We start from the raw sequence: 17,500 nt of genomic DNA, 5'->3' as shown, positions 1-17,500 counted from the left end.
GGACCGATCTCCAAGCAGCGGAGCCACGGTCGTACACTGCAGGTAGGACTGAGGGTGTGGGTGGACTGAGCCTTCAGGGGGCAGAACACAACGTAAACATGGGAAATGTTCATTTGATCCTTATCAGTCTTCTAAATTCTGTATCAGTCAAATCATATTTCAGTGAAGTGTTTGATCTGCTGCTCTAAGCTCGGCTCTGTGTGTGTGTGTGTGTGTGTGTGTGTGTGTGTGTGTGTGTGTGTGTGTGTGTGTGTGTGTGTGTGTGTGTGTGTGTGTGTGTGTGTGTGTGTGTGTGTGTGTGTGTGTGTGTGTGTGTGTGTGTGTGTGTGTGTGTGTGTGTGTGTGTGTGTGTGTGTGTGTGTGTGTGTGTGTGTGTGTGTGTGTTAGTGCTGGTGTTGGCCGCACGGGGACGTTCATCGCCCTGGATCGGGTTCTGCAGCAGCTGGACTCTAAAGGAACCATCGACCTGTACAGCTGCGTGTTCGACCTCCGCCTGCACCGCCAACACATGGTGCAGACCGAGGTATCTGACCCCCAAAGAGATCAACATGAAACTTTTATTACACGTCTGCTTTGAAGCTGATCATCACAAAGACATTTGTAGTTAAATGTTTGAGAGATACAACATAAACCTCCTACTGGAGTCCTACTTCCTGTCCACATGATGAATGAGTTTAACTGGGCTGGACCTGGACGCAACATTTCAGATCCTTTCAACGATGTATCATCCCAAAAATACTCCCAAGAAATACAAGCAAATGTTGTTAACACAGCAGGTTAATACTGCATGTAACTGCTCTCATATCTGACAAACCGAGGGGCGTCCAAAACGGCCGTGTGGGGGCGTGTCTTAACAGCGCCTACCTTCTCTGGTCCAAACAAATCCAGAGCATTCAGGAGCAGAATCTAAAGTTAGAAGGAGGACATACTGGCTGCTGCATTGTTGTCAGAGAAGCCAGCACTTCAACATGTTTCCTTAATGATCAGATAGTAAGATACCTTTATCATCTCACTCTCTACACAGCTCACTGATTGGTCCTTTAACGAGCAGTGTTTTATGACATCATTGTGTGTATTATATTTTAAACGTGTGTGTGTTGCAGTGCCAGTATTCCTTCCTGCACCAGTGTGTTCGAGACGTCCTGAGAGCCAGAAAACACCGCAGTGAACAGGAGAATCCTCTCTACCCCATCTACGAGAACTTCAACCCCGAGTACTGCCGCGGTGAGCCTTTCACACTTAAAACACCCGAGCAACGTTTACACAAGAACGATCCACTGAAAACAGAATACTTTTTTATTTTCATTTTGAAAAGACAGAATACTTTTTTATTTTCATTTTGAAAAGAGTTAAGCGTTTAGACGACGTTTTAATAACAACCGCAGCGCCCATGGATCTGTAAAAAAGACTTGGGATGGCACCTGGGCTGACCAATCAGATTTTAAGGGTGACCCATGACACCCCCCCCCCCCCCCCCCCCCGGACTTTAGACGATATTTGCTCAGAAACAAGACACAAGTAATAACCTTTACTTCTGTTTGTGTCTCCACAGATTTCATCTACACCGGACGCTAAATCCTGATGACAGTCCTCTGATGAAGAGAGAAGAAACGTTTGAATGTCGGCACATTGTGACACCGTTAAAACCGTCCTCATTAAAAGAGAACGTAAGCAACGTGCGACAAGACAAAGACTGCGTTAAATTCTGATTTAATAAAATAAGACACGGATCATTTCAGGCTTACAAGGTCTTTAATATTTCTTTAACGTGAAGTTATTGACCAGTGTTACAAATGAACAATCTCATCTGTTCCCAAGTTAGGAGAGGTATTAGAGCAAATAATAAACGTTTAATTGTGATAAAATAAGAAATGTTTGCCTGGAATACAGCCAAGCTTGTCTTTGTAACTTTGGCCTGACATTTAATCAATATTTAATCTAAAATTTGGCGATATTTAACATTTAAACTTTTAAAAATAAAGTTAAATTAGAGATCCATTTCAATTTGGCAGAGGAAATCACAATCAAAGTGTTGAAGGACTTTTCTTAAGACAGGAAACGGGTTAATCTCAGGTCGTTGGCCGTTCATAGAAGTTCATGAGTTTAAAGGTCACATATTCTATAAAATCCACTTCTCCATGTTCCTCTAACTCTAACATGTGTCTCTAGTCTTCAAACCCCCCAATGATGAGAAAAGTCCATCCTCTCCGTCTTCTGCCTGCTCCACTTTTCAGAAAATGTGTGCTCAAACAGGCCGTTTGGAGATTTTCCCTTCATGACATCACAAAGGGCAGTAGCCCCTCCCCCAGGTGGGTGACACTCCCACAGCTAGGTGTTTGTTCTGCCCTCTGAGTCTGCCTTCTCACCGTAAACAATAGGACATGGAGCAAGAAAGACCGAGTACACCCAAGTCCTTCCAGAGAGGGGGCGTGGTCAGATACAGCTTATTTGCATATTTAAAGCTACAGACACAGAAACAGCCTGTTCTGAGCAGGGCTGAAATAGAGGGGTTTATAGACATGATCAAATACAGGATCAGAGTGGATTTAGAACAAGAAACTTCACACACATGTTTTGAGGAGCTCTGACACTTATTTAAACTGAAGAGGAGCAGGAGGATATGTGACCTTTAAATCTGACGTTAGCTAGCAGTGTTAGCGAGCCACTAACCTCGATGAAACTGTCACAGGGATGAAAGAGCTATATGTTTCATTTTGACTGTCTGTTCTCACCCACCGCTCGATATAAGCTGTTTATTTAAAACGTTACACGTAGTGCTGTATGTAAATATTGATGTAATACTCTTTTTTAATATGATAATGCACATTTATTGTATGTCACGAGTTTTGTAGTGAAATCAAACTCTTGTCAAGTAGCTGCAAGCGATTTTATACGGCTGTAATCAGACTTTCTGTGTAACCTGCTTTAAAGTTGTATATTTAGATTCACATTTAGTCCATCTTTTATACAGTTGTTCATAAATAGTCTAAACATTTTAAAGAAAAGTTGTTTTTCTTTTACATATTTGACAGAATTGTCTAAATTAGAGATATTTTTATGCCATAGGTGTGTCGAAAACATGACGTTTTTGAAATGATAAATATTGTAGCTATTAGAGTAACCCTCTTTTTTTTAATATGACTGACTGTTGAGGGCATTTCAGGGTTTTTACATTCACTTCCTGTTTGATGGGTTTATATTTAAGGACAATGATCAATGGCTTTAATCCCTATTATTATAAAGTTATCATTCCCAGATGTAATAAATAATATCACTACTGATAGTATTTTGTTATAATAAAGTATATCACAAGTATATTTAATAATTGTATGATACATCACAGGCCTGAGAATGTAAATCTGTTTTTATATTTTGCAGTCAGATTGATGTAAACTGGGTCATTAAAGAATAATTAAAAACAGTTTGTTGTCAGTTCTTCATTTGATTACGTACATCGAAGCACAGAAACTTACGTGAAATATTACATACACAAACATAAATATAGACATTAAGAAACACATCAACACATAAAATCAGAGATTACAAAACAGATACACCAACTAATGTATGCACAAATACAAACAAGAATACGTACACACATTACCATGTTGTTTCGTCGATGAATGTTAGTACGTCGTTTGTTACGATGAATGTTAGTATGCCGTTTTTTTCAGTTTTACGATGCATGTTAGAATGTCAGTTTTACGATGCATGTTTGCATGTCATTTTTGCATTTTTTCGATGAAGGATGTATCTCGTTTTTTTGATAAAAATCGACATACTATAGTCCATCGAAAAAAACGACACACTATAGTCCATCGAAAAAAACGACACACTATAGTCCATCAAAAAAAACGACACACTATAGTCCATCGAAAAAAAACGACACACTATAGTCCATCGAAAAAAAACGACATACTATAGTCCATCGAAAAAAACGACATACTATAGTCCATCGAAAAAAAACGACACACTATAGTCCATCAAAAAAACGACATACTATAGTCCATCAAAAAAACGACATACTATAGTCCATCGAAAAAAACGACATACTATAGTCCATCAAAAAAACGACATACTATAGTCCATCGAAAAAAACGACATACTATAGTCCATCAAAAAAAACGACACACTATAGTCCATCAAAAAAACGACACACTATAGTCCATCAAAAAAAAGACATACTATAGTCCATCAAAAAAAACGACATACTATAGTCCATCAAAAAAACGACATACTATAGTCCATCGAAAAAAACGACATACTATAGTCCATCAAAAAAAACGACATACTATAGTCCATCAAAAAAACGACATACTATAGTCGATCAAAAAAAACGACACACTATAGTCCATCAAAAAAAACGACACACTATAGTCCATCAAAAAAACGACACACTATAGTCGATCAAAAAAAACGACACACTATAGTCCATCAAAAAAAACGACACACTATAGTCCATCAAAAAAACGACACACTATAGTCCATCAAAAAAAACGACACACTATAGTCCATCAAAAAAAACGACACACTATAGTCCATCGAAAAAAAACGACATACTATAGTCCATCAAAAAAAAACGACACACTATAGTCCATCAAAAAAAAAAGACATACTATAGTCCATCAAAAAAAAACGACATACTATAGTCCATCGAAAAAAAAAGACATACTATAGTCCATCAAAAAAAACGACACACTATAGTCCATCAAAAAAAACGACACACTATAGTCCATCAAAAAAACGACATACTATAGTCCATCAAAAAAAACGACACACTATAGTCCATCAAAAAAAACGACACACTATAGTCCATCGAAAAAAAACGACATACTATAGTCCATCAAAAAAAAACGACACACTATAGTCCATCAAAAAAAAACGACATACTATAGTCGATCAAAAAAAAACGACATACTATAGTCCATCGAAAAAAAACGACATACTATAGTCCATCAAAAAAAACCGACATACTATAGTCCATCAAAAAAAAAAGACATACTATAGTCCATCAAAAAAAAACGACATACTATAGTCCATCAAAAAAAAACCGACATACTATAGTCCATCAAAAAAAACGACACACTATAGTCCATCAAAAAAAAACGACATACTATAGTCCATCAAAAAAAAACGACACACTATAGTCCATCGAAAAAAATGAAAAAACGACATACTATAGTCCATCAAAAAAAAACGACATACTATAGTCCATCAAAAAAAACGACATACTATAGTCCATCAAAAAAAACGACATACTATAGTCCATCGAAAAAAATGAAAAAACGACATACTATAGTCCATCAAAAAAAAACGACATACTATAGTCCATCAAAAAAAAACGACACACTATAGTCCATCAAAAAAAAACGACATACTATAGTCCATCAAAAAAAAACGACACACTATAGTCCATCAAAAAAAAACGACATACTATAGTCCATCAAAAAAAAACGACACACTATAGTCCATCAAAAAAAAACGACATACTATAGTCCATCAAAAAAAAACGACACACTATAGTCCATCAAAAAAAAACGACATACTATAGTCCATCAAAAAAAAACGACACACTATAGTCCATCAAAAAAAAACGACATACTATAGTCCATCAAAAAAAAACGACATACTATAGTCCATCAAAAAAAAACGACATACTATAGTCCATCAAAAAAAAACGACACACTATAGTCCATCAAAAAAAACCGACATACTATAGTCCATCAAAAAAAAACGACACACTATAGTCCATCAAAAAAAAACGACATACTATAGTCCATCAAAAAAAAACGACATACTATAGTCCATCAAAAAAAAACGACATACTATAGTCCATCAAAAAAAAACGACATACTATAGTCCATCAAAAAAAAACGACATACTATAGTCCATCAAAAAAAAACGACATACTATAGTCCATCAAAAAAAACGACATACTATAGTCCATCGAAAAAAATGAAAAAACGACATACTATAGTCCATCAAAAAAAAACGACATACTATAGTCCATCGAAAAAAACGACATACTATAGTCCATCGAAAAAAAACGACATACTATAGTCGATCAAAAAAAAACGACATACTATAGTCCATCGAAAAAACGACATACTATAGTCCATCAAAAAAAAACGACATACATACATGACGTTTTTGAAATGATAAATATTGTAGCTATTAGAGTAACCCTCTTTTTTTTAATATGACTGACTGTTGAGGGCATTTCAGGGTTTTTACATTCACTTCCTGTTTGATGGGTTTATATTTAAGGACAATGATCAATGGCTTTAATCCCTATTATTATAAAGTTATCATTCCCAGATGTAATAAATAATATCACTACTGATAGTATTTTGTTATAATAAAGTATATCACAAGTATATTTAATAATTGTATGATACATCACAGGCCTGAGAATGTAAATCTGTTTTTATATTTTGCAGTCAGATTGATGTAAACTGGGTCATTAAAGAATAATTAAAAACAGTTTGTTGTCAGTTCTTCATTTGATTACGTACATCGAAGCACAGAAATAGTCCATCAAAAAAAACGACACACTATAGTCCATCAAAAAAAACGACACACTATAGTCCATCGAAAAAAAACGACATACTATAGTCCATCAAAAAAAAACGACACACTATAGTCCATCAAAAAAAAACGACATACTATAGTCGATCAAAAAAAAACGACATACTATAGTCCATCGAAAAAAAACGACATACTATAGTCCATCAAAAAAAAACGACATACTATAGTCCATCAAAAAAAAAAGACATACTATAGTCCATCAAAAAAAAACGACATACTATAGTCCATCAAAAAAAACGACATACTATAGTCCATCAAAAAAAACGACATACTATAGTCCATCAAAAAAAACGACACACTATAGTCCATCAAAAAAAAACGACATACTATAGTCCATCGAAAAAAAACGACACACTATAGTCCATCAAAAAAAACGACATACTATAGTCCATCGAAAAAAATGAAAAAACGACATACTATAGTCCATCAAAAAAAAACGACATACTATAGTCCATCAAAAAAAAACGACATACTATAGTCCATCAAAAAAAAACGACATACTATAGTCCATCAAAAAAAAACGACACACTATAGTCCATCAAAAAAAAACGACATACTATAGTCCATCAAAAAAAAACGACACACTATAGTCCATCAAAAAAAAACGACATACTATAGTCCATCAAAAAAAACGACATACTATAGTCCATCGAAAAAAATGAAAAAACGACATACTATAGTCCATCAAAAAAAAACGACATACTATAGTCCATCGAAAAAAAACGACATACTATAGTCCATCAAAAAAAACGACATACTATAGTCCATCGAAAAAAACGACATACTATAGTCCATCGAAAAAAATGAAAAAACGACACACTATAGTCCATCAAAAAAAAACGACATACTATAGTCCATCGAAAAAAACGACATACTATAGTCCATCAAAAAAAACGACATACTATAGTCCATCGAAAAAAATGAAAAAACGACATACTATAGTCCATCAAAAAAAAACGACATACTATAGTCCATCGAAAAAAACGACATACTATAGTCCATCGAAAAAAAACGACATACTATAGTCCATCGAAAAAACGACATACTATAGTCCATCAAAAAAAAACGACATACTATAGTCCATCGAAAAAACGACATACAAACTTTTGAGTCAACATCTAGAAAGCAGAAAGACACTGCGATAAAGTTGAACCTACTTTTTTTGTCTTCTGCCATCTGTGGAGCTTCGTTTCAAACTGCTGATTTCCATATTGATCTAGGGCACGCTAAGGCCAGAGCAGAACTGGGTTACCCACATAGAGCAGCGATGAAGGGCTCCCTGTCACAGAGGCTGAACTGAGCCCCAATCCTTTAGGACCAAACCTCCAGCTCTTCCTCTCCCTTTTCTCCAACCTGGCAAAGATTTACAGAAGCAAAGTTAGAGATGACTGGCTGTCCCCGAAGCTTCAAGCTGGTCCTGACAGTGAGCTCAAAGAGGATCAAACAAGAGAAGTCTGCATGAAGGCACAGGAAACAACTTTTTAACATCTGAATAAGGGCTAATATACTGACAAACAATGTAAACCTTCACACACTGAATAACTTCTTCTCCTGACAGAAGATAAACTACACTGAGTTATAATATAAACAACAGAAACTCATCTCTTAACCTGAATGTGAACAGGAGACTCATTCTTATTCTCCTCAGCGCTTCTCTGCAGTGAATTATCAGCTGGAGACGCTGGACGAGTCCCGCCTGTCCGCTTCAGTTTTAATGGTGATGCAGAATATCTCAGAGCTGACCTTTTACAACCTCCACTATCAGAGAGGCTGGGATTGTTCATTTCTTCCTTTTTTAAACCCAGAGTAGACATAAAAGAGACAATTTAGTACCAACAAAACAGAGAAGGAGAGGAAAGAAAGAAGTTCGCCTTTCCTCTTTAAATTACTTATTTGACCAGAAAATAATATCGTTATGACCTTACAAAAACTGAGGATATGATGTGAGGACATCCTCGAGGACAGACTTCTGCTGTGGCACCGCAGCGCTGTATTGATTGTCAATAAAAGCCTCTTGTGTTGCAGAGTTCAGCTTCAGTGTGTCAGGTTTAAACTGCTGTATCGATTAAAAGAACAACAGTGGGAGAAGAAGCGATGATGAGGATTTATTGTCGCAATAACATACATTTTAGAGACGAATTAGGACGACGAGTCGACTCTTTTTATGGATCATTCAAGTGAAAAATCACAATTAATCCGATCTTAGGTTTTCTTCACCCTGGCTTAAAAACTCAAACTTCAGCAGCTGGTATCAACAACTTTTCTCCCTTAAAGGCACATTATTTAATCTCCACCACCAGGGGGCTCTCAATCCAAACAATAACAAAAAGATGACGTCCAGGCGGAAGGGGAATCATGGGAGTGATTCTCTGCTACTCTCTCCCCCCCTGATAAAAACGACCTCTGAGTTGAGCTTTCAGCAGCAGCTCACGCTTCCTTATGCGGCTGCCTTTGACGTAACATCTGGTGTTTCCACGGCAACGATAAACATGGCGGCGCCGCAACAAGAAACGTCCCGTTACAACTCTAAAATGAAGGATTTCTCTGGCTTTGATAACGGTTGGAAATATTCGAGATAATGGAAGACATTTCATTGTTTTGTGTGTATGAGAGAACATAACATAAAACTAGCCATAATCTTTTAACCTCATGACCCGTCAGATGAACTATGAGACCCTTTGAGGGGTCTCGATCCACAGCTTTGGACAGCGTGACGTCATTTGAGGTCCATGTTTTCACTTTGCTTGTCAGCGCTGAGGAGAGCAGCTGATGTAGCGCTCTCATTAGCTCGTGTTTGTGCTGATGGTGGTGCTGTTAATATTTATAGGGGGAGTGTGAAGTGGTGTCTGAACAGCCGAGGTGTTAAACGGCCACAGAGGAGACAGAGTCTGCAGGTTTGTGCACCGGCTGAGCTTCAAATCAGCTGCTCTCACTCATGACTCTGCAACTGTTTGATGAAAAGAGAAGCTGACGGCCGGAGGAAGGAAGCCAGAAAGAAGATGATGATCACAGCTGAACACTTTGAACTAATGGAGGATTCAACATTGTTGGATTCATCTTAATATTTCCAAAACTGCAAAACGGTAGAAGCTGCATTTTCTATTTGATGTGGGTAAGATGCACAAACAGCATTAAACCTTAAAGGTTCTGTCGTGCTGCAGATCAGCTCTCGCCTACAAGTCTTCTAAAAATAAACGTAATTTAGCACAAACCTTTCAAAATGTCATAATTACATACATTTACACAGTGATGAGAAACATATTGTGCCGTATGTTTGCTGCAGCAAAATCTGTCAAATCAGTTCCAGTTTATCATAATGCAACGCTTGTGGCTGCACACAAGACGATTTTCAAATCCTAACCGAGACCGCAGACATCCAATCCTCTGAACGCACACACTGGATGATTTAACCAGACTGTGAGCTCACACACCTGCTGTGTTTGCAATGAGATTTCACAAGAACTTACCTGATCTCAAACGTGACTTCAGGAGAAAAACAAACATGGAGGACGATATTAGAGTCAGTATTAACTCCTTCACTCATACACATTCACACACCGCCGACAAAGCAGAAGGAGCAACTTGGGGTTAAGTCTTTCCCAAGAACACATCGGACATGTAGCTGCAGGAGCTGGGGATCGAACCCCCGACCTTCCAGTTCAGACACGACCGACTTTACAACTGAGCCACAGCTCAAGACAACCAAGAAACTGAAGTGAAAAGTCGAGGTGCAATCAAACAAAGTGTGGGCGAGGACAGAACCTGACTAAACTATTCACTGAGAGAAGAGAAACACAAACAGAAGGTCTGACTCTCAAATGTAAAAAAGTAAAGAGGTAGTGTGTGTCGAACATAGATTGATTAGATTAGCTAACAGATGAAGGAGGAAACCCCGACTAACCTTCTGTCAGCCTCACACCACGCCTCTCTCTCTTCTAACAGGCAGCATGAAGCGTCTCCCTGGAGATACTCTCCTACACGCAGAGTCCGCTGGAAGGATAACATATCCTCCTGTTAACGCCTCGGGGTCCCCCGACCTCGGAGAAGAGGAAGAAAATGGATGAAAGGATGGAGACTTTAAAACCCAACACACTGAATGGATTCATGTGATCAGAGGAGCACTGTCTGTGAATTATTATTATTATAGTTAATAACTTACATATACTTACAGATTACTGCTGAATATCAAGGTATGATATCAGTGGTAGAGGCAGTGTGTGTGTGTGTGTGTGTGTGTGTGTGTGTGTGTGTGTGTTTCACAGAGCAGTGGGGTAAGTGGTTTGGTATATAAACAATGTTAACGGTGAAAGAGGGTTCATGTGTGAGAGAGTCATTGAATATCTACTTATGAAAAGAAAAAGAGTGGTCTGACTCAGATGTGTGTGTGTGTCTGTGTGTCTGTGTGTGTGTGTGTGTGTGTGTGTGTCTGTGTGTGTCTGTGTGTGTGTGTGTGTGTGTGTGTGTGTGTGTGTGTGTGTGTGTGTCTGTGTGTGTGTGTGTGTGTGTGTGTGTGTGTGTGTGTGTGTGTGTGTGTGTCTGTGTGTGTGTGTGTGTGTGTCTGTGTGTGTGTGTGTGTGTGTGTGTGTGCGTGTGTGTGTGTGTCTGTGTGTGTGTGTCTGTGTGTGTGTGTGTGTGTGTGTGTGTGTGTGTGTGTGTGTGTGTGTGTGTGTGTGTGTGTGTGTGTGTGTGTGTGTCTGTGTGTGTGTGTGTGTGTGTGTGTCCTGTTGTCGTCAGACATGAGGACGTTCAGCGCTCTTCCTTTCGATGGGATTTTTGAATGAAAGAGAAGAGGTACAGATGAAAGAAAAGACAAACACTCACATCCAGACAAATCATGCAAACCGCACACATACGTACCTCGCGACCTTTCATTCACGCTTCGTTCTTTTCTTCCTCTCGGATCGATTGTTCTCATGTTATGCTGCTCAGTGAATCCACGCCTTATTGTGAATAACTCTTATCCTTCATCAAATCAAAACTGATGAGTCATCAAAACATTCACCCCCCGTACAGTGTGTGTCCATCGAGACATGAGCTAATCACACCTATTTGGTTTTTGAACCAGGCTGTAAACATGTTAATCTCTGCTGTAAAAACAGGCTTTTTAGAATGGGTGTGTATGTGACTTCCTGTGCTTCTGCAGCCAGCCTCTAGTGGACACTCCAGGAACTGCAGGAATTCTGTAAAGTCTGTAAAGCTTAATCTTGAACTGGCAAATTAGCAAAAAAATGACAGAGCATTGTCAGTTTTTAAATAAATATAAATCAGACAAACAAATATTTACTTATAAATATAAAAGTGTGTGATTGACATTGAAGTGAGGCTGGTGTTTGGAAGAGTAGAAGAAGTACGACTCAGGTTGAAGATAAAATGTGTTTTTATTTAAAGATCTCTATCAGGCACTATAGTCGTGGTTTTCTTTAGAACACGGGCGAAGCGGCTACCTGGGTCACATGATACACAGGTGAGAGGACGACAGGATATCTGCAGACAACACGGCGCAGAGTACAAACACAGCAGAGAAATCAACATGACATTTCTAACATATCGATACAGTAAATTAAAGACTTACAGATACATTTTCCTGCATTTCAGCCACAAGTGTGTGAACATCACAGAGTGGATTATTGGGGAAGAGAAAGAGAGAAAAGATGACAGAACCACACCTGTGAGGATATAACACTTTCTATTCTGGTGGTGATGGGTTGATACTCAGCGTTTAGTTGCTACTGCAGTTCCCAGCTGTGCGTATGGCTTCAGATAAAAAACTCTAACATTGTTGATCTCAGACAGAAAGACGACAACAGCTCATCAAAATACACAAACGCTACAGAGGAGCTACGTTTTCTTTGGAGAGTAACAACGATGATTAAACCCAGAAAAAAACAACAGACGACGTGATGAAACCTCAAAATATTAAAGGAAGAATGTGCAACTTTTTGATCCAGTAGATGTCGCCCTGGAGCACCAGCATAAAACCAAAACAAACTGCTGTTAGGCCACGCCTCCTCCATACTGAAGCCTCCGCTCTCAAGGAGTCAAGCGCATGTGGCAGACAAAATTGTCCTTTACTCGAGCTGCAATCCCCTGTGTCCTGCATTGTTGTGTTAGCATGCTAATGTTAGCGCTCTTTAGTTAGCTCGTAGCTTCACATTAGCTGTGTCCTGCATTGTTGTGTTAGCATGCTAATGTTAGCGCTCTTTAGTTAGCTCGTAGCTTCACATTAGCTGTGTCCTGCATTGTTGTGTTAGCATGCTAATGTTAGCGCTCTTTAGTTAGCTCGTAGCTTCACATTTCATGTAAACTGACACAGAATGAGCGTGATCTAAAAACTCTTACTAACATCCAAATAATCAGTGAGTATGTTCTTCTTCTTCTCTCTAGTTCTTGACTAAAACAGCTTTTATACACAAGGGGAGGAGCCGGCCGTCCCGTCCATGTAAACACGGCTCTGACAACAACACAGCCATTTACACAGGAGAGACTGGATTCATGATATATTTATGTGGAACATGTCGCACATTCTTCCTTTGAAGCCTGATTCAAATAGACAAAAATTAAGAGCAGAAAAACAAAGCAGGGTTTTTATGATTTGTAGATAATAAACCTGAAGCTGTGAGTCATATTAAAACAACACTCAAGAACAAGAAATGACGGGAAAATGGAGGAAAAATGCTATGAAAGATAGCAGTTTAAAAAGAGGATGCTATATTTACTTTAATTTGACAAATCAAAGCTACATCATGAAGCTACATCTTTAAATCCTGCTCTTGTCTTCCGACATTCATGAAGTCAATAAACTCATTTAAACTGTAAAGTTTTACTCAGACGCCAATCATTTCACATCTCTGAGTAATATCTCAACAGGGGAAATACAGACTGTTAAAGGTCAAATTTAGCAAAACCATTTAGTGCCTGAGGCCACGTGTCTTGCCCAGAGAAAATGCGTCTTTCGAGCGCTTCGATTTGAAAATCTGTCAATTTTTCAGAAAGGCGTTGTTGACGATCTTATCAAAATACAAATAAGATATTCCCCGTATTTTTGTCTCGTACGGATTGTGTCTCACATGTGTTATACCATGTTCCTCTAACTCTAACATGTGTCTCTAGTCTGTCTACAAACCCAGAAAAGTCCATCCTCTCCGTCTTCTCCCTGCTCCACTTTTCAGAAAATGTGTGCTGTTTGGAGATTTTCCCTTCATGACATCACAAAGGGCAGTAGCCCCTCCCCCAGGTGGGTGACACTCCCACAGCTAGGTGTTTGTTCTGCCCTCTGAGTCTGCCTTCTCACCGTAAACAATAGGACATGGAGCGAGAAAGACCGAGTACACCCAAGTCCTTCCAGAGAGGGGGCGTGGTCAGACACAGCTCATTTACATATTTAAAGGTACAGACACAGAAACAGCCTGTTCTGAGCAGGGCTGAAATAGAGGGGTTTATAGACATGATCAAATACAGGATCAGAGTGGATTTAGAACAAGAAACTTCACACACATGTTTTGAGGAGCTCTGAGACTTATTTAAACTGAAGAAGAGGAGGAGGATATGAGACCTTTAAAGACGTTTTGCGGTAACTCTATATGTTCAACACTTTTCAAGTCACGCAGTTAAAACCAAAGAAATTGAGTTTCTGCACATGATGTTTTTTAAACATTGATTGTTTCATCCAAACCGTGCTAATCATCACAGATAAAGACAGAAAATCTGTCTCCTACTCGAGTATGACGCCCCCTCAAAACAAACATCAACATTATAAATCTGAGTCTCACAAATATTCAAACGCACACGTTTCCAACGAGGAGCTGCACAAACGAAACGTGCTACAGCAGCGAACGGCAACTTTCAAGACTAACACAGAAAACCCCGGAGTTAGACACAAACAGCTGAACCTGAGGAGGAAAAGATGAACAGTCAGATCACAGAGAAGAGGAGCAGCTCACGCTCAAGTTTGGCTCTTTTTTCGCTTTTCATTTGGCAGCGACATCACTCGGCCCTCGCGGCTGTTGCTAGGCAACGTGTAGGTAATTTTTAGACCGTTGGAAATGACGATGCGGTAAGAACTTGGAGACACTTGAAGATCAAAAAACCAAACTGTGATCCAAGATGAATCATGTTGTGGTGATTTTGTTAACACGGCTGCATGGAAGGAGAAAAGTCATTTAGTCTTTACGAGTTTTGTTGGTATTTAAAAACTAGAATCACACTTTTTTCTTTTAAGTGTTGCCTCAGAACTCTAAAAATAATCCTTTAAACGTCAGGAGAGAAAAAGAACGTGCGTAGTTTCTCAACGTGCGGCAGAAAGTCTGAGACTAAAGTTTCATGTGGGCATAAGATCGTTAGATATTATTATTAGTGTTGTAGTACTCGAGAAAGACCGGTCTAGAGACCACTTTTTGAAAGTCTTGGCCTCGTCTCGGAATCAAAAGCATTTTTACCCGGTATTGTGTCGGTCTCAGACTGGACGGACTCCGGATTATCGGCCTTTTGCAGTTTCTGTGATATTTATGGTCTTGGTCTTGTCTTGGTCTCGGAGAACTCTGGTCTCGGGTATATCTGGGTTAGTTAAGTCTTGACTACAACATTATTCTCGTGCACCAAAACGTTTCCAATGTGCAGCAGCAGATAGTTTTACAAGTGAAGGATTGTTGATGTGACTTTCTGTAGAAAGCAGATTTTCAACTAGACGGTAGCTGGAGAATAAATGGGGTCAAAAGAGAACCCTACTTTATTCACATGGACTAGATTTTGTCCTCATTAGTGCTGAAGGCGACGTTTGAAAGGCCTCTGGGCCTCAGCGATGTGTTGTTTTTATCTCAGAGCTGTCATCTGCCTCGTCCCCTGAGTTTACTCAGTTTGTCTGTTTTTACACCCAGAGACCAGGACGGATCCTCCGACTGCACAGTTTCATTATTGGTCTAACTGTGATAAAAGTCTTCCTCCGTCTCTAGCCCCATTTCCACCATGCGGTCCGGTTTGGTTCAGTACAGATTGGTACGGTAGACCCTGATCTCATTTGGGTTAGGGGTTAGGCCCTGAATGTTGGGTCTCTGTAAATAATATTTGAAAGGATTCAGTCTAGAGCTACGTATGTAAGATGACTTTTTTTCAAGGTTTATTTTTGGGCCTGCTTTGCCTCCATTTCAGAGATAGGACGGTGAATAGAGTCAAAAATCAGAGGGAGAGAGCGAGTGGAGAGCCACAGATCGGAGTCAAACCCAGCCTCCAGTTTGCACTCTGAACCCGTTTTCAAAATGTACCAAAGCACCCACAAAGCCACATGAGGTTACTGATTATAAGGCTGAAATCGTCGTCGTGTAAACGTGGCCTTAATAAGGTTTCGGGTTGACGTTTGAAGTCATGAAACCGGCTTGAAAAAAGTGTTTGGATTTCTGAGAGTTTCTCGCTGTTTGAGATGTTTTTATTCAACAATCAGACAGCTGTGGACTGATCTGTGATAAGTTTCAGAGTGTTTCTTACAGTCTAACCTCCGTCATTAGGTCTGCAAACACCTCAAAGAGCTCCAGGTCATTAAAGCAGGAGGCGGTGTGGACCCGCAGAAGCAACAGGAGCCACTAATGGGCCTCTGATGACTCCACCGTCTATTTCAATACATCAATAAATAATAAGTCAGCTCAATTATTCATTATATATACTTTCCTCCAATTAAAGAAATCCTTGCTGGCTGTTTTTTTTATCTCCATTCCCCTCGCTCCACATTTCTTCTTTCCATGCTGCAGTTTTTAAATGAACCTGTTTTTCTTATTAATAACACTTTCAATCTTCAGCAGGCCGTCTCCTCTGTGCACGACTTCAGAGGGAGATCTGCAGTTTAATCGACACAGGAAGCCGGCCGAGCAGACGGAGCTCCCCCCGACCTTCAGCGAGGTGATCTGTCACTACTACGACCCGACGCCGCCTGACGCCAAAACACCACCATCGGACTGTGACGACCCCACAACCACCGCCGGCCTCGTTCATGCACGGCCTGCTCCGACCTCCAGACACGAGGAGTCACAGAGAGACTGATACTTTTGATTTGATTGTGAGACGTTGGAATGAAGGTAAAAACCGTCTAAATAAAGGACCTGAATCTTAACGCTGAGATGATCTATGAACAAAGACGCTTTGAAGAACATGACGTATGTGGAAGAAACAAACATGACACGATATCTAAAGTGTCTTTCTTATGTAAACAAGTGCTCTGCTGTCGGGCTCTTTTAGTGATTGCACTGAGAAGCAGACGCCTGAAGACATTTCTGCACTTTGGCTCTGAGTTCATTAACAGTTATGGCTACTGGGCCTCCAAGGAGAACTACATGAAGGAGGAGCTACAGTTAAGAGAGAAGGTCGTTCCTTTGGGTTTGATCCGTTCGACCGCCCGTCACACAAACACGATCGTCTGAGCGTCGAGGTTAATCCAGACGAGTTAAATCAGAGGAAAAGTTTCTCTACAGACAACAGTTTGGATTCCCCTCCTCCTGTTTGAACGTTTCTGCTCGTACAAACCAGACTGTCAGTCACTTGACTCCACCCACTTTCCGCTTCCTAAAATATCAACTTTACGTTTGCGTCTTAATGTTCTCGATCCCGGCGTCTCACCGGCACCGCAAACAATGGCAGGGTCCTTGTCGGCGACGACAGCTCCGGCTCGGGCTCAGAGTTCGTGGTCAGGAGGTCGTCGACCTTGTCTGCGAGGCGCTCCGAGGGCAGCGACAGGTCCTGACACACCTCGTACGAGCACTTCCTCTTCTGGAGGGCCTCCGCTCGGACGGCCAGAGAGCGCGCGCACACCGTCAGGAGCACGATGAGCGTGCCCAGGAGGAGCGACACCATCGGCCAGAGGACGCAGTGGAGCAGGACGCTGGTGTCGTGAGAACGCCGCCACAGAACGTCGTCTGGCCTGAAATCACAA

The 17,500-nt window shown here is 40.0% G+C and overlaps 2 protein-coding genes across 4 annotated transcripts in view; one reads left to right on the top strand and one right to left on the bottom strand.

Moving 5' to 3' along the window:
• The window catches only part of ptprb (protein tyrosine phosphatase receptor type b), a 282,274-nt gene that overhangs the window by 29,136 nt on the left and 235,638 nt on the right, over nt 1-17,500 (top strand). For 2 of the 3 annotated variants that reach the window (XM_061030004.1, XM_061030005.1), the window contains 4 exons: nt 1-42; nt 388-523; nt 1,104-1,224; nt 1,553-3,421. The exon at nt 1-42 is cut by the window's left edge and continues 122 nt beyond it. In XM_061030004.1, the coding sequence (XP_060885987.1) occupies nt 1-42; nt 388-523; nt 1,104-1,224; nt 1,553-1,575 (322 nt within the window). In that variant the 3' untranslated portion in view covers nt 1,576-3,421. Of the gene's footprint in view, nt 43-387; nt 524-1,103; nt 1,225-1,552; nt 3,422-17,500 lie in introns of those variants that run through there. The other variant, XR_009666040.1, reaches the window with a different exon arrangement.
• The window catches only part of LOC132956520 (calcium-activated potassium channel subunit beta-4-like), a 16,220-nt gene continuing 15,383 nt past the window's right edge, over nt 16,664-17,500 (bottom strand). Inside the window, exon 4 of the mRNA XM_061030024.1 lies at nt 16,664-17,488. Within this exon, the coding sequence (XP_060886007.1) occupies nt 17,161-17,488 (328 nt within the window). The 3' untranslated portion in view covers nt 16,664-17,160. The remainder of the gene's footprint in view (nt 17,489-17,500) is intronic.

This window comes from Labrus mixtus, chromosome 22 (genome assembly GCF_963584025.1).
Source record: "Labrus mixtus chromosome 22, fLabMix1.1, whole genome shotgun sequence".
NCBI lineage: Eukaryota > Metazoa > Chordata > Actinopteri > Labriformes > Labridae > Labrus > Labrus mixtus.
This window is presented reverse-complemented; position numbering and strand designations above follow the sequence as displayed.